This window comes from Numenius arquata, chromosome 22 (genome assembly GCF_964106895.1).
Source record: "Numenius arquata chromosome 22, bNumArq3.hap1.1, whole genome shotgun sequence".
In the NCBI taxonomy this organism is placed as follows: Eukaryota; Metazoa; Chordata; class Aves; order Charadriiformes; family Scolopacidae; genus Numenius; species Numenius arquata.
Window position 1 is genome coordinate 5,683,610 of NC_133597.1, and position 17,854 is coordinate 5,701,463.

Genomic DNA, 17,854 nt, shown 5'->3' on the forward strand with positions numbered 1-17,854 from the left:
CACGGTCCGGAAGATGTACCAAAACACAGAAGACAAGGCGGAAAATCAAATGGGAAAACGTTCCCTTTTGGTTCCCTTGGTACTTCTGCCCAGAGAACGCGATTAGACTGTCCTTATCTTGGTGGGAACAGTTGTGAGCAATAATGCAATCATCCAGTCCTTTTCTTTTTGAAATCCAGCCACATCCTTTGGCTCCAGGAAATCGGGGCAGCGACATGAGCTGTTTTCATAAAAAGCCGCAAGACCAAGACGACAGATTTCCTTGCAATAGATTCCCTTCCCTCAAGTGAAGAGCGGAGGAGAGAGATTTCAAGGACAAGCAAAGTTTCAGCCAAAAGAAGGGGCCGAGCTGAACTTCTGCCCAGCTGAGACTCCTCGTGAAGCCGGCTCTTCACAGTCTGAAGAAGGTTGGATGTCGACAACACTTGTTGCTCTCTTCTTTCTCCTACGCCTGCTCCTTCTGCCTCAGCTCCTCTGCTGATAACAGGAATCGCCTGTTGAATTTCCACACCGACATCAAGTCCAGCATGATGACTCTCTGCCGGGAAAGCCCAGCCTCTGGAGGATGGCCACTCCTCTCCCCCACGTTGGCCAAGAGTCCAGAGAGGACTCAAGCCCAAAAAATTCCGTGTGTTTCTCCCAACAGAGACTCCCGGCCAGCTCGGAGTTGGGAATAGGCTTGCTTCATCCTCACCTCATCCTCCCTGGGCTCTTTCACCACTTGGTTTCAGGTCCAGACCGAGACGTAGATTCCCCTGGAGATGCTCCTCACTGCTGGAGGTCAGCCCAGCGTCCCCAGGGAGGACTTCAGCGTCCCACCGAGCGTGTTGCCACCCCGGGCAGACGACACACATCGCGATTTAGCAACTTTGCACCTGAATTAAGCAGGCGCCGTCCCCCCCAGTGTGCCATGCTGTGCTGCCTCCTAATTAGCAGCCTGCGTTTCCCCATCCTCCCGGTACTTGGCCGAGTCTCCCCATCCCTCGGCTCCTCGCTTATTCTGTTCACTGAACTAATTGCTGAGCGGCTGCACCCTGGGTGTCTGCTGCTGTTGGAGAAGATTAGTATTTTTACAGAAGGGGGGAAGAAAAAAAAAAAAAAAAAAAAAAAAAGATTGTGTTTTTTAAAGCAGATGAAAGGAGAGCCCAAGGAGATGTGCATTTGACTCTCAAACATGCTCCTTCAAGTCTCCCTCAGCAGTACTTAAAGGCGTTTCCAAAGCAAGACTTTATGAATGCTAAATGAACCCGGCGCCTTGTTCCTCTGCCACAAGAAAGGGGAAAAAAAAAAACAAACCCCACAACCTTATCTTTTATATACAATATTTCCTTTATGGCTGACACTGTGCATCAGGCGTTGCTACTACCAGCCCCGCTTCAGACCCGAAGGTTGACCTTCACAAAGTCACGGGGAGACCGCTGCCCCTCCACCGGGCTGGGGTCGAGGATCCCGGCTGGATCCCAGCAGCCACGTGTCATCTCACCCGCTGCTTTCCAGCAGGAGCAAGGTGAGAAGACCACAGACAGGGACAAGTTGAAAGCCTCGCCTTCAAACGCTGTGATCTTGGATGCTTCGGCCAAACCTGGAATGTTGGTGGATAAATATCACCTTCTGGAAAGGTTTCTCAAGAGGGATGCAGGTTGGGCAGGGGAATGATGAACCAAGGGGGACGGCAGCGTCCCAGCAAGCCAGAAGAAAGGAAAAAAATGCACCACAGACCATTGAAGCCCTGCAAACCATCTGTACCACCACCTCCGCTTCACCCAGCGATGCTGGTGGTGTCCTCAGCGCCCAAACTCTCCCCCATTTCAGAACGGACAAGCAAGGAGCACACCGAGGCATTCAGCATCCGAGCCCCTTTGGCCAGCAGGGTCTTTTGGTCAAGGCCACACAACGCTCTTGCCAACGGAGCCAACAGCACAATGTGGTGCCAAGGTTGCCCACTGCCCTCACTACCAGCCCGCTCCCAAGCTCAGGCTCACCCTTCCTGAGGTTTTCCAGTGGGATCGATACTTTTCCCCACCTGTGAAATGGGGGACAAGGGCATTGAGCTTCCCACAACACATGCTGGGCAGAAGCTGGTCCCCGCTCTTAGGAAAACACCCCACCCAAAGGAAGTCTTGGGAGATTTAATTAGCTGTGCCGTTTGAGCTTGTTAGGTGCTACATAATTGCTAAATATTATTATTATCTCTGCAGGTACAGCAGTTTGTTAGGATAATGATAGTGATTGACATTTCCCTGGCATCTTTCATCCCAACCAGATCCCGTATTACTCTATTATAAAACACTGCTCTGCCTTGACTCTCCATATGTCTCCGAACTGTCAACAGGATCGTAACTGGCTCCGCGTTGCCAGAAGAAATAAAGGCACAAAGCCTTGGCGGGACGTATCAGAAGCTAAGCAAGGACCAGCCCAACTTTATGCTCAAAAATACAAGTGTCCCAGGTTTATAGATGGTATAGACAGAGATATACGGGCTCTACTTCAACACAGACATGGAGCAAAGCTGGAAGAAACCACCACAGCACCCAAAAACCTCCCTGCTCCCCAAAAACTTCCCTACTCCCCAAAAACTTCCCTACTCCATCCCCATCCCCCTCTCCCGGCAACGAGCAGCGGGTACCACGACCCAACCACCACTTGGAGAAATATATTCCAGGGACAGCAAAGCGGAGGGGGGACCACCGAGTGATTAATTGGAGACTATCAGTTTGGGATAGGTCTCTAAATTCTCATTAAGTCAGGTGCTGAGGCATCGCACATTAATCCCGAACATTTCCCCTTCGGCCCAAACAAATAAATAACTCTTGTATAATTCAGGGAGAATTGGGTGGAGCCATCTCTCCCCCTCTCTCTGACTCTTTCCAACTAACCAGTGAATAAAACATCGCCCGCAAATCTATTAGGCTAATTTTAAATCCTGACAATTTAGCAGCACTTCAGCAAGATAAGAGCCATTTATTAAAAGCCACAGTTCATTAAGCCAAATGCTGCTGGCGTATTTACTCAGAGAAAGGGGGCCGGGCTCGGCTCTCACCAAGACCAGAACTCCCCAAAGGGGCAGGAGTGAACTTATTTCACCCAAAAAAAAGAACCTTCGCCCACCCCAAGCCCACGCAGGGCTGTGGGTGCCTCCCAGTGGGTGCCGGGGCTGCCCCCCCCCGCCCCGGGTCTCGCTGAGCGATGCACCATCACGGGGCAGGAGTCGGGGGATGCTCTGCAGGTTTATGAAGAGTCTCCATCGGAGAAGCTTCATGCCTTGCAGCTAACTTCTGCAAAGCCCTGCACCACCACACTGGGCGCACACCCTCCCAAAAGGATCAAAACCAGAATCCGGATGGGACACGCGCCGCTTCGGACCCGCTGCCGTTAATGGCGAGCACAGATTGACTTCAGAGAGGGGTCGATTGCTCCCGACAACCAGCCAAGAGAGGGCGATTTAAGAAGAGCTCCCGCTTGCCAAAAGCTACCAGATTGCACCCGGAGCTTTCCTTCCCCCCAAGCTGCCGCCTGACATCTCTGCTAAACCCCTCTGCTGTGCCACCGCCTGGGCTCCAAAGGACCTGGAGCTGCCACCACGACAGCGGGTGCTTTGGGACGCAGGGAAAGGGCCGGGGGGGGGTTGTTGCAGGAAAGAAAAGGAGATGGACTCAGCCCCGCCGGCAGCCCTGCTCTCTGGGGACCGGGATTTTTGTTCACCTTCACAAAGGGATGTTTGATGCTCCAGCCAGAGCAGGATGTGTTGTGGCTGCCCCATCCCTGGAGGGGTTCAAGGCCAGGTTGGAGGGGGCTTGGAGCGACCTGGTGTGGTGGGAGGTGTCCCTGCCCAGGGCAGGGGGGTGGAACGGGATGATCTTTAAGGTCCCTTCCAACCCGAACCGTTCTACGAAAGATGCCGAGGGGACATCAACAACCACAACCCTGTAAAACCAAGCTCCGCACGAGCCCACCTTACGCCAAAGCAAGTTTGCCGAGCAAAGACATGCCCAAACACAACCCGGCAGAGCACCCATGGCCTTCTAAACCTCTGCACCAGCGCGGATGAGCTTATTCCCCTCCGGGAACCGCTTGCTGCATGGTTCCCAGCGGAAAAATGGGGCTGCGCAGGGAGGGAGCGATCGCGAGGGGCTCGGTGGTACCCGAGGGAGGGAGGAGGGAGCCGCGCCAGCATCGCTGCGAGGAGCAGGCAGCAGAGGGCAGTGAAGAAATCCCATCTCGCCGAGTTTGTGAGCGTAATTCATTCCAGCGGGAGACATCCAAGAGACTTTATCAAGTGCCATTGTCCCACTGCGCCTTTCACCTGTGCACACTTGCAAGACAGTTCTGGAGTCACTGCAGAGTCTCCCTTTACAGTCAGAGCTGAAAGGAGCATTATAAAGGTGAATTAACATTTAAAAAGAATGTAAAAAACCCAGAACTGTTCTAATGATGATTAATGGGAAGCTATAAGGGAGGCCGTGACCTCCTAGTGTCATTAAATGGATTGGCAGGTTTCTGAGCATTAATTATAAATAGCCACAGGAGTTCGAGTGCTTAGCAGAATGATGATAAATCCATGACACAGGCGGAGGGACAAGGAGTCAGGAGCACGGGGGGGGGACACGTGCCTGCGTGTGCACGCACACGGCTCGGCGTGCAAGGAAACAGGGGTTTGCACGTGTGTTACGTGCAGGAGAGAGGCAGAAAGCAAAAAAAAAAAAAAAAAAAAAGAATAAAAATAAGTGGAAATGAGCCTGTCCGAGCATGCTTCTGTGTTTGGGTGGATACGAGGAGGGAGAGAGGGCAAGAAATGGGTAAATGATAAATTAGGCCCCGCCAGTCAATCACATTTTCTAAATGTTTTATATCCCAAAAGCTATAAAAGCAATATTCCTTTCTGGCCTTATTGGAGCCATTTCTGTAAGGCAATCACATCTGTTTCCTCGGGGACTTGAGCTAAACTGTGCCTTGGTGCTTTTTTTTTTTCCCCTCTCTTCTTTTTTTTTTTTTTTTCCTTTCCTTCCCTCCCCTTTATATTTACTCTCTAGCCTGCTACCAAAGAAGGGTCAGAGCATGCATACAAATAGGGAGAAGGACTGAAAAACAACCAACCACCATCGAAACCCAGCCATGAACAGACAAGAAGCGGCTGCAAACTTCCCCGAATTCCCCAGGGGCTGCCTGGATTCTGAATCAGCTCTTAGGGCTGATGCTTCCTTCTCTTACGTGTGCGTTATTCCACGATTATATAGATATTAGGGAGGTTTGCATCCCGGGGCACTGCTGTGCTTTACCTCGGATGTGCTGATCCACGCAGCCTGCCTGGCATCGCCCAGACGCTCTTGGAGAGATGCTCACCCAGAAAAAAACCCAAATCCTTCCCTAAATCCCACGGGGACCCAGAGCCACCAAAGCGCTTTTGACTCCGCGAGGCAGGAGGTGAGGTTTTTTTGCAGGGGTGCGAAAACAGGAATTCATTGCAAAGAGAGCATCAGCAAAGTGTCGTAAGCCCTGGGATCGGCGGGTCTGAATAAATACGGGGGATGGACGGAGCGAGGACCTCAGGCTCGTTAATGAGCTCTCCCAGCGAACCGCGCTGATTGCGGAGGGTGAAGGCTCCTCTCGCTGCCAAAAAAAAGGGACAAAAGGCTCCGGGTGAGATGCCAGAAGGGCAGCCCCCTGTCCCGGGCATCCAGAAATACCCCTCTTCGCTCTCAGGAGGCTCCCAGACCCGGCACCGCTCTCTGCATCGGCAGCCGCATCCCACCGCGGGACGGCAGCCCCAGTATCCAGCCACGGGGCGTTTCCATTGGGATTGGGATCCCGATTTCCCCCGGCATTTTTGCCGTCGGCCGTTTCAGCTTTTACCCGGCTCTCTCTGGGGCGGCAGAGCCAAAATCACCTCCACTGAAATTAAAAATATTCCTGTTTCTATTTAGGTTGAAGTATCATTACCTGGCCGGGCTCTTCCAGGGGGAAGCATTATTTCAACTGATTGGAAAACGGTGGCGAAGGGAACGGGTTCTCCATACAATTTTCTTCATATCCTATTAGTTGCAATACAATTACAGCGAATACATCAATTCTCAGTCCCAGCAGCTCCTGGAAAGAGCCACCTATTAAAATCTGCCTTATTAATGGAATTGTACATCCAGGATTAATCGGGCCGCGTTGGCCATTTCCATTTCTCACTCCACAAGTGCTTTTGTTTGCTTAATAGGCTGAAGTAACTTGAGAATGACACAACTTAGAGCTTCCCCCATTTGCTGTGCACGTCGCCAGCAAATTTAATAGCACTTTGCTTTAACGGCGTTGCTGGGGGATAAAACCTGGCACAGGCCACCAGGGAAATCCCGGCAGGAGGGTGGGAAGGGGGAAGAGAAGGGGCTTTCTGCCTCGGGCAGAGCCGGTAAAAGGAGACACGCGTACACCCCCCATTCGTTTAAGGCTTTAAATCCTACGGGATCATACCAAAAAAAAAAAAAAAACCCCAACAGTCAGAGCGAACAGGTTGGACCGGAGCCAGGCAACCACTGCAATATCGCCTCACCAGCGCTTCAAAAGCCACCAGCCACCCCAAAAAGCATCAACACGCGCGCACCCCCCTCCAACCAGGCACGGGGCGGGGGGGGGGGGGGCTCCTCCATCCCCCCTCCCCAGCTCCTCTGGAAGTCCCATCGGATCAGGACCATCACCAGCCCCATCCCCGGGCATCATCCCCACGGCTCAAAGCAAGGACCGCCGTCTCCCAGCGCAGATATTCCCGCGGCAGCCGAGTCAATGCATGTTGAAGCAGGGTAATATAGTATGACTTTTCCCTTTAATGGAATTTTTCTAGCCCACTAGGAAAAAAAAAAAAAAAAAAAAAAGACTCCATTAGCCATACTACAAAGGCTCCTACTTATTAGTATTTTAGAACAGCGGCAAAAAACATTTCTTGAATCTAATTATTGCTGACAAATATGAAAATTGAAATCAAAGTTAAATTTTCAGCTACAGTGCCTCATACGGCAGCAGCTCGCCGGCTCCCAACTATTGCATCAACACATTTATTCTGCTGAGAAGGCTGCGGAGATTGGGCCCCCCCCCTCCCTCCTCCTCCTCCTTCCCTTTCGCCCCCCCCCCCCCCCCTCCCCTCTCTAACCCACCCCTCCATCTTCGGAGGCATTAACTCTGACATATTCATCTCAACAGCCGGGGCCGCGGAACTAACTTCACATTCGCCAGTCACACGCAGCCGACGGATCGGAGGGAGGGTCACGGGGGGGGGGGAAGGCTGAAGAAGGGAGGGAATAGGCCTTTTCTTTTCTTTCTTTATTTTTTTTTTTAATTTATTTTTATTTATTTCCAACTTTGCTCTCTCCCAACCCGACGTCAAAAAGAATAAAGGAGGTTTTAAATTCCTCGAGATTGAGGATCTGGAAGGGAGGGGAGGGCGGAGAGGGGGGGAAAAGGGGAAAAAAAAAAAAAAAAGCCTTGTCAACATATTTCCTTTCTCCTGCCTCCCCCCCCAACATACTGTAAAAATCAATCCCCTTTGTCATTTTGCTCTGCTTGTGTGAATGTTTAATGGCTGTCGAGGGAGATAATGATTGCTGCTAGGAAATTCATTTCAGATTTGCTATTTATAAAGTACTTGGTGCTCAGGTGGGAAATTAACATAAGGAAGGGGGGAAAAGGGACTGAACCGGGGGGAAGAAGAAAAAAAAAAAAATAAAAAATAAAAATCAAAGCAGCAGGAGAGGAGGGATGAGACGCTGCGGGGCTGCCTGGAAGGGGTTGGTGCCCCAAAGACCATCCGCATCCGTGCCCGTCTCTCCTGGGAAATGGTTTGCAGGGAGCAGGGACAGAGATGCTGGGGACATCCGGGTGCCCCCGAGCACCCCCAGCCCCTTCCCACGGCGGGGACACAGCGGCTGGTGGCTTTTGTAGCCGGTGATGCTCCTTCCACCCACCCAAAATCCCAAGCCCCAACACCAGCCCCACACCATTTGCACCCCTTTCTCCAGCCTCTCCCCCCTCTGGATTCACTGCAAACCTCCATCAAGCCGTGTGTGTGGGGAATAATTCCCACCTGCGACGGAGCCGGATCCCGTACAGCCAGCGGTACCCGCACGCTGCCATTGAGTTGCTAATTCCTTGTCTCAGAAGTTGCTTTTCACTTTCTGATTTTTCAATAATAGGCTTGGTATGAATCCCTTAAGCTTCTGAAATAAGCTGAAAACCGCTTTTCCAGCCATTTACATAAACACAAGTGGATCAGAAGGAATAATCATAGTTTATGCATTATTTGGGGGCTTTGGAGCCAGCTGCTAATGTGATGTCAGGTTTTGAAGCCCAAAACGCACAATGGGAAGCGTTGACGTGCCGAAAAAAAGCGGCACAAAAGGTAAACAATAAATAATACACTTTTTTTTTTTTTTTTTTTTTTTTTTTTTAAAACGTCATCTTCAATGACAACGCGGTTTTGGCTCCGCCGCTGCCCGGGCCTCTAATGGATCCCGCTCTTTTGCCAGGCCTTGTTCCAGAAAGGGCTTCGTTAAGAGAGATGTCAATCACAGTAAATCCAAATTCCCCTCTTGCCAGCCACCAGCCCCATCGCTCTTCCTTCTCCTTGGCCCGTTATCAAAACCCCCGGTGCTGGCTTTGGGGATAGACTTGCCCCCCCCCAAAAAAACCCCAAAAAACCCACAACCCCCCAAAAAAAACCCAAAAGTCTAACGCAGGCACCCTCTGATCTATAAATACCATCCGTCCTGGAGAAAGGGAATCAAAGCCAAAAAACCGACCCAACCAACCCAGGAATTTAGCATTATTCACCCGTTAACTCCTGCAAGAGGATGGGGGGGGGGGGGAAACCCAACCACTTAAACGTGGAGATGATATTACAGTCTTAATGAACCTTTGCTTCGCTTCAAGCGCTTGTCACGCTTCCAACCAGGCGGGTCAGATTTGGCTTTCAAACCAGTTCTTTAAATCAAGAACGCCGTTTCTGGCAAAAGTCAAAACACGAGCAGAGGATCTGTTTGGAAGAAACAACAATAAAATAAAATAAAATTAAAAAAATAAAAAAAAAACCCAAACCCTAACGAGGCTCGAGACTCCGGGCTCTTTTGATAGCGCTGGAATGAAGCCTTCGGATCTCTCTCTCTTTTTTTTTTTTGTTTGAAATCGCTTCACAACTTTGTACACAAAGCTGCTGCGAGCTCAGAATCGGAACAAAAATACTCCTAAATCAACCCCTACTTTTCCCAGAATTTACTTGCACTGGGAATTTGTGATCGTTCTGGTTTATTCCGTTTTGGAATAAAATAAAAAAATCCTCTTCGTGTCTAATATTACACGATTTCCCGTGGCGTTTCCTACGTCTTAGCAGCTGCTGTCTCCCAGCGCGAGTCACGGGAGGATGCGAAGCGGCCACGGGGACTGAGCATTTGAGGGTTTCCAAGCTCCTTTCCAAGCTAAATCAGGGTTTCCCCAGGCTCGGTGATGTCCAATTACATCGTGGGGGGAAAAAAAAAAAAAACCAACCCATTTTCAAAGCAAATCCAGGTTAGCTAGCCCAGACGAGAGGGGAAGGATGGCTTATGGAGCGTGTGGTCAAGTGAGGAAGAGGAAGGACCATGCAACGAGCCCAAATGGTGCAGGGTGAGTGAAGGACGTGACCTCAGGACCACGTTCCAGCCCAGGACCTCCATGCTCACAGCATCTTTTTCCGCTCCTTCCCACCAAACCCCGGCCGGGCAGCCGTTCCCACCCTCCCCACAAGCCGGACCCACTCGAGCTCCAAAAATAAGCCCTTGGCATTGGCCGTGGCTCGTTAGATGGATAGAGGTGACCTCCCACCCTACTGATGCTGGGGTCCACCCACCTCCAGAAGGTCCTCAGTGCTCCACCGGCACTTTTTCGCTTGGCAGCAGCCACGCCGCTCCGTCCCCGTCCCCATGGGAAGGCGGAGGATGCCGTGCCAGCTTCCACCACCGCCTCCCCAAGCGCTTTTAAAAGGGAATCCTCCAAGCACCAGTAATTTATGCAGGTTGGGTCCCCGGGATGCTGGCTTCCCCGCACGGCCGCTACAAAGCCTTTTTTGGAGCTCCTGGGCGACACCAAGCCCTGTTCAGAGGGCCTTTTTCGGCTCCCTCTCATTAGTAAGCGAAGCACGAGGGAGGTGGAGGAGTCAGAGGAAGGGAAAGCTGGGGCGGGGAGAGGGGGGAGAAGATGCCAAGAACCGAGCAGCGTGTCTTTAGTGGGAACAGTCAACGGGACAAGGCGGTGGGTCAAAGGGTCAATTAATTTACAACAGCTTTCAGCATTGGACACATTAACTGTAAGCGCATCAAAAATCCATGATATCCTTCTTGGCGGGAGATAACAGAGCCCAGCGAAGGCAGCACCTCTGATTTATTATTAACCAAGAGCAAGGTGCGTGTTTGGGGAGGGAGGGAGGGAGGGAGGGAGAGAAGGAGGGGGCTAGCTCCTCCGGGCTAGCAGCCACAACTCCAAACGTGCCGGCAGCAGGGGGTGTGCGATGCCTGGAGGATGCACCAGCATCCGGGAAAGGGCTCCAGGCCCCTGGAATTAGGGTGCCCCAGCTGGGATTAGGGACATCCCCCAGGGGATGAAGTGACAAAGCCCTCAGCCTCTGGAATTTTCCTTTTTTTAAGCTATAAAAGCTACCAAAGGCACGGAAAGACCTATGTCTAGGGGGAGGTGTCCCTGCCCTTGGCAGGGGAGTTGGAACTCAATGAAGGTCCCTTCCAACTCTAACCATTCTATGATTCTATGTGGATGCTGAAGCTGGGAGACAGCAGTATGGCTTGGACTTCCAACTACAGAATCCCAAAAACCTGGCACTTCGCTCCTTTTGGCCCCTATTTGAAACCAAGAGCTCAACTCCAAATCCGAATGGTGGCTCCAAGGCAGCCAAAAACCTTTGCCACGAACATCTGAGATGGATCGTGTTTGGGTCCCTCTGAGTCTAAGGGGAGATTTGCCACCGCGCATCCAAGGGACGCTCCCAGTAACACTGGAAAAAAAATCACTTTTACCCTCTTTACAGCTTCGCTCCAGCAAGTCATCCCGTCAACTGGGGAACAAACAAAGACCATTTTGCCCTTTCCCGCCACTATTTGAAGTTAGAGAAGGAAAAGAGGGTTTTTTCCTCATCCCCATGGCCAGAAGGATGCTCCCCACAGGGTGCTGCGGAGGAAGGCTTGGAGCCCTGATGGCCAGTTGCCTGGGAAGCAAACTGGTGGGCCCTCCCCCTTCCACTTCCACCCCAGTTCATCGCACAAACCAGCAAGCCCTGCTCGCTAACTTGACCTAAACCTGTCAACTGAGCAATTTTTTTCCACATGGGGAAATATTTTTAAGCAAAAGCTGCAAGAAAAATACACAACGCAGACACTTCCGATATTGAACGCGCTCGTCTCATGCAGGAGTCGGGGTTGGCACAAGGGAAAGCCAGAAAAACCATGAGCCAGGGTTACTACGATGGTCAAAATGCCTACACGGATAAAGGAAAAGTAGGTTTTGCCCAGCACTAGGACATCCCAAAACTGGTTGCAGCCTCCAGAGCATCCAGCACCTCCAAGTCTTGTAAAGTCTTGGTCCCTACGACGTTTCACATGTCTAGTTTTACTAGAGGAGGGTTTTTCCACGCTCAGAGCTACCACCTGATCTCCTCTGCTTGTCAAACTCATATTTATCTCCTCTTGGCCAGTCAGCAAGTCCCATCCTGTTGACCAGTCACGTATCTCCTTGGCCAAGCAGCCCAGGTCTACGTCATTGCCTCCTCATGTATCCCACTGTAGATAACCACAGCTACGTTCTTCATGCCTGGATTTTGAGCAACGGCTTGTCCCAAAACATGTGGCAGCATGCATGGGACCTCACACATCTCTATTCCACCACTAGGTCTCCTAAAGCTATTGTAGATACAGCACAAACCAACTCCAGCACGTGTTCCCCATCACATCATACCGTCTCACTACAAGTGATGACCCTTTTGATGGAGATATCTCCATATACACAACGTTGAGCAACCACCAAGTTGACTCCTTGCTATGTTCAGCCCACCACGGCATGACCAGAGGAGTGGAGGGATGTTCCCAGGGATGCAGCGATACCCCACGCATGGAAAACCTCACCATCTCACTACGAGTGATGACTCTCTTGATGGAGATATCTCCATATACACAACGTTGAGCAACCACAAGTTGACTCCTCGCTATGTTCAGCCCACCATGGCATGACCAGAGGAGTGGAGGGATGTTCCCAGGGACGCAGCGATACCCCACGCGTGGAAAACCTCACCATCTCACTACGAGTGATGACTCTTTTGATGGAGATATCTCCATATACACAACGCAGAGCAACCACCAAGTTGACTCCTTGCTATGTTCAGCCCACCACAGCATGACCAGATGAGTAGAGGGACGTTCCCAGGGAAGCAGTGATGCCCCAGCGAATGGAAAACCCCCACGTGCAACGCTCCACAGCCAAAGTCACCCACCAAACCCAGATCCCAAGCCCCAACCCAGCATTTTAGGTACCATCCCACATTTTTGCGCAATGCGGGCTGCTTTCCAAAGCAGCTTTCCAGTGGCAAAGGTCTCCTCGGGTTCCTGTTTACTCTGCTGAGTCTTAAAAAAATGTGCCAATTAATCCCATGCGGTGGCCTGATTTCCAGAGGTGCCGGATACCTGCTTACAGCTTCGCTTAAAATCAACAGGAATGACAGATTTTTCAGCAACGCTCCAAATCAGGCCATCGAGTAACCGCGGCGCATTCCCCTCCTTTTATGTACTACATATAACTGGGTTATCTAATCATGTAGGTATTGATTATTACTGTTATTACCTATTAAATAGCTATTTTCTGCTGTTGGGGTGAATATCACGTTTTATTGACCTGCACGGTAACTATTAACCACCGCGAAGCCACGGCTAATATTTTCCCCGGGGAACAATAAATCCGGGTGTTCACAGAAAGATGTCGATACACGTAATTTTTCTTAACACACATTCATTAGCGCAATTACCTTCTTGCGCAAACTGCCGGGAGGTTCCCCCCCCCACTCCTGCCTCCGGCAAGAAAAAGTCTGCCCGAATCCTACCCTTCCCGAGGGGAAACAGCCCCATGCTCCTCCTCCACGGAGATGGGGGTTTTTTGGGGGGGCAAATCCAGCCTTTTCATGGCTTTTTCATTCGCTTTGGGAGTTATCTACAACCCGGCCACATCGACGGAGCGAGTAATTCCTTTGGATGAGGAACGCTCCGCGTGTGATGTTGACATACGCTCTTATTTTACATACCTATTTCGGCTTGTATGCTTATTAGAATAAGGTCTTTATGCTAATTTGTAAATCAAATTCCCATAATTCTTGGCTTACTGATGCTAAAGGCCCGGCTAAATCTTCTATGACCTTTTAGCCTGGTTAATCCTTTTACGCATGGTTGAGTGAAGAGGTTTCTTCTCTCTTCCTCTCCCCCACCTGCCGGGGTGGGATTTTTGCACAAACCCTCCTCTTCCTCAAAAAAAAAAAAAAAAAAACAAACAAACCAACCCAGGTGGGTGCGAGTCAGGGACACCGGGAACACCTGGGACAATCTCTCTGCTTCCAAACAGGGAAAGCGGGAAGAGAAAAGCGCTGCTGATGGGTCCTTAGATATTAGTTGGCTCTAGATATTAATCGGCGCTATTTAAAAATCACGCAGAAAAAAATAGGGCAAAACCAAGGAGAGCTGCGTTGCCAAAATAGCCACTTACTTCCCACCGCCTGGGGTTATCCCAGCCCTCCGTGTCCTCTTCCTTCCCAATTCCTTCCCCCCAGTCAAGACATGGCTGGACCCTTGGCCGGCTCTACCCTTCCCACGTGTTGATGCGATGGGCACCTGCATCTCATCCCCATTGGAGATGCGACATGAGATTCCCCATCCTTGTTCCCAAGTATCAAACATTCCATAGTCAACTCAACATCTCCCTTGTTGAGCATCACAGAATCAGAACCAGAGAATCACATGGGGTTGGAAGGGACCTCTGGAGATCATCCAAGTCCAACCCCCCTGCCAAAGCAGGTCCACTCACAGCAGGTTGCACAAGAACATGATGGTAAGGCTTGAGATGTTCCTCCAGCTCAACGGAGCAATCCACAAACCGGTCACCACCCCAGCGAGGATGGGGAGACAGAATCACAGAATGATATGGGGTTGGAAGGGACCTCTGGAGATCATCCAGTCCAACCCCCTGCCAGAGCAGGTTGCACAGGAACGTGTCCAGGAGGGGTTTGAATGTCTCCAGAGAAGGAGACTCCACCACCTCTCTGGGCAGCCTCTTCTAGGGCTCTGCCACCCTAACAGCAAAGAAGTTCCTCCTCATGTTTAGGTGGAACTTCTTACGTTCAAGTTTGTGCCCATTTCCTTGTGTCCTGTCCCTGGGCACCACTGAAAAAAGACCGTCCCCATCACCGGGCACAAAACCACGCTGGACATCTCAGAGGGCTCCTTCCTCACGGACACGACACTCAACAGCTCCCGTTTCATTTTTTTTTTTCCCAAAAAAAAACCCCCCAAAAAAAACCCAACCAAAAAAACCATCCAACATTGAAGCTGCAAGAGTTGGAGGACCTCTGGATGTTTGCACAAATGCAGATGGTCAAGCACTTGGGAGTTATCCCACTTCAGGCTCCACTTCACTCTCGAGCACACTCACAAACCACTTCTCTTATTGTTCGTTTGGCTGTAAATAGGTAAATGACCCGGAGTATTGATAAACCGCCGCAGAGGGCAGCACAGATCTCGCCAGCTATTTGCAGTAGATTTGTGCAAAAAAACCCCCACGCTTTTCCTGCATGGCAATAATTTTCCACGTTTTCAAACACAAGCCAGCTCCGCTTCTGCGGGCCGAGCGAGAGGGAAAAAGTTAGAAATTCAACTAAAATACTCTGAATATCAGACGAATTCCTGAAGCAGCAGCTCCGTACTGCTGATATTTGGAAGCACCCACACCTCTGTATTACCTTGGGGATGAATAACCACCACCCCCCCCCCGATTTCCCAAACCGTCCCTTAGAAAGTTTTTGTTAAAAAGCAAAATTATTTTTGCTGGGTGCTTTTTAAATTTTTTAATAACTCTTTTAAATACAATTATGCAAGAAAACCTTCCGGGGTGGTGGTGGGCGGGGGACTCCTTCCCACCACCAACTCGTCGTATCCAGCACACCTCAGCCCAAAAAAGGGTCCAAACTTTTTGTTCCCCCGGGCAATACTTTGCCCGGCACCCCCTGGCTCTGCCCTGGGTGTCCCCCCCCACCCTGGACCAGGGTGCAGCACATCTCCCTGCATCCCCCCACCCCACCCGTGACTCGGGGACTTCTGCCCCTCCAAATTGTCAGGGGACTCGGGGGATTTTTTTGCCTGGGGAGGCGACGCATTCCTCCCCACCGCTCTGCCACCGAGGAGAATAAAAATTAATTAAATAAATAATACACCCCACCCCCCAACTACTTTCTGATGTGTAAGCTTTGATGGGAGAGGAAGCGCGAGAGATGATCAGAGGCAAGGGATAAGACTGCAAGGAAGCCAAGTCAGGAGCCAAATTAATAAAAATAAATAAAAAATTGGGAAAAAAATAAAAAATAAAAAGGAAGCACAATTTCTATGCAGGAGAAATGAGGAGGGGAAGGCAGCTTTGCCCCCCCCTCTCCTGGGGAGCCCTCCAGCACCCCACCGAGGTGGGACCAAAGGGGGCCAGGGGCTCCCATCCCAAGGATAGCCCTTGGGGAGCCGGGGGTGCAGGGATGCTGGCATCCCGAGCAGCACAGAGCGGGAAGCAGCGCGGAGCGGGAAGCAGCGCGGCTGGGAGAGGGCGAGAGCTCGAGGAGGGAGAGAAGGAAGAAGGCGAAGAGGAGAAATGCCTTGGCGTGTGATGTGCATGTTAAGCAGCCCGCGCCGGTCGATATGGCAGGGGTGGCTCTCCGCAAAAAAAAGCGGGCCCAGGCTGCCCAGGAAAGAGAAGTTTTAGCGGAGATGGTGGCTGGGCATCTCCCCCCCGGCTCCACCGGCAGGCACCGGCCCCCAGCCCGCCTCGGGAAGCCCCCTGCCCCACGCAAGCAAAGGTTTCACACCCCACCGGAGTCCTACTGCAGAGCCCCACGGCTGAAGGGGAATGGGGGGGGGACACCAGGGAGGGCTGATGTGGGTACCCGAACCCTGTCCCCAACCCTCGGTGGGGACCGCAAAGGGTTGCTGCCTCCAGCTGCTGCCTTGCTCTCCCTTTCCCTGCACAGAAAGGGGGTGTATCCATCCCCCGGGGGTGCATCCATCGCCCCGAGAGAGTGCCTGCATCCCCCCCCCGGCCAAGCGGTGGGTACCATCCGCCATGGGGCTGGGCGCATCCCGGGCGCGGTGCAATGCAGCCCCACGGGCGCATCCCCCCCTTTCTTCCCAGCCGGGTCCGCCGCATCCCCAGCTCCGCAGACGGCCCGGTGCAGGATGCGGCCCCCCCCCCCCCCCTTTCTCCCTCCCCTCCCAGGGAGGTAACCCCGCTCCCACAGCCCCTCCAGATGGCTGCGAGGAGACTAACGAAAGCTGACAGGCTCGGTGCTCCCGGCCAGATGGGGCTGGCTCCTTCCTCCTCCTCTTCCCCCCCCCTCCATCCCTTCTCCCCTTTCCCCTTCCTTTTTGCTCCTTTTTTTAATTTATTTTTTTTTTTTCCTTGCACAGTACACACACACACACACACCCCCCCCACGAATCATCACCCCCGGGGGGGGGCAGCCCTGCTCGCCCGGGACAGGCTGGAGAAGGACCTTCCCAACTCCCCCCCCCGCACCGAGTTTTTGGGACGACCTTGCAGGCGGGTCCCGTGTTGCAAAGAGAAGGGAGGGGGGGGGGGGGAGGAGGCTGACCCCCTTTCCCCCCCCCCCCCCCATCCCCAGCCTGTTGGATGCATTGCTCCTGCGGGAACTAAGTTGAGACGGCAGAGTCGTTCGGCACCGGTTCCCACCCCCCCCCCACCCCCCCCCCAAAAAAAAACCCCACCCCGCCAGCACATGGGATGCGAAGTTCCCCCCCCTCCCCGCCCTCGCCCCCCCCTCCCCAACCCGGTGCACCGGGGGGGGAGGAAGCATCAATTCGGAGATGCCGTACCCCCGTACCCCCACCCGCACCCCCCGCAACTTAACAGCGGCTTAGGGGACCCTCTCCCAGCTCTGGCCCCGCTTTGGGGGGGGTCATCATTTCCCCCCCCCCCCTCCCCCCCAACACACACACACACACACCACCCCCCTTAAGGTGCTGCCGTGGGGCCGAGCACCCCCCACGCACGCTTCGGCTGCATATCCCCCCCCCCCCCCCGCAGCATCCCCCCCCCGCAGCATCCCCCCGGCCCGGCCCTACCTTGGGAGAGGAGGAGAGCGGCCATCCCGGCGAAGATCACCCAAGAGACGGGGTGGTGCATTTTCGCCTGGGCCATGTTTTGACACCCCCCCCCCCCCCCCGCCTTCCTTTTTTCCTTCCTTCCTTCCTTCCCCACTCACTGCCTGGCGGGGAGAGGTTTAAAATCCAGCGTTTCCCGGAGCAAAAGCGCAGGAGAAAAAAAAAAATAAATAAAAAAATATAAATAATAATTGAAAAAAAAACACCGCAGGGTGGGGGAGGGAAAAAAAGCCAAAAAGGGAGAAGGGGGGAAAAAAAAAAAAAAAAAAAAAAGGGAAGGGGGGAAAGGGGGGTCGGAAGGGGCTGTGAGGTTCGAGGGACAGGCGCTGCCGTGCCCGCCGCTCCGGCCCCGCACACGCCGCCCGCCTGCAACCCGCCGCCGGCCGCGCAGGCAGCGCGCCCTCCCCCGCGCAGCGCTCATTGGCTGCGGGGAT

At 52.6% G+C, this 17,854-nt stretch overlaps 1 protein-coding gene across 1 annotated transcript in view; it reads right to left on the minus strand.

Annotated features, from left to right (window-relative positions):
• Nucleotides 1-17,457, minus strand: part of LOC141474578 (protein CEPU-1) — a 387,134-nt gene extending 369,677 nt beyond the window's left edge. The window contains exon 1 of the mRNA XM_074162529.1: nt 17,382-17,457. Coding sequence (XP_074018630.1) covers nt 17,382-17,457 — 76 coding nt within the window. The remainder of the gene's footprint in view (nt 1-17,381) is intronic.
• Nucleotides 17,458-17,854: the final 397 nt, after the last annotated feature.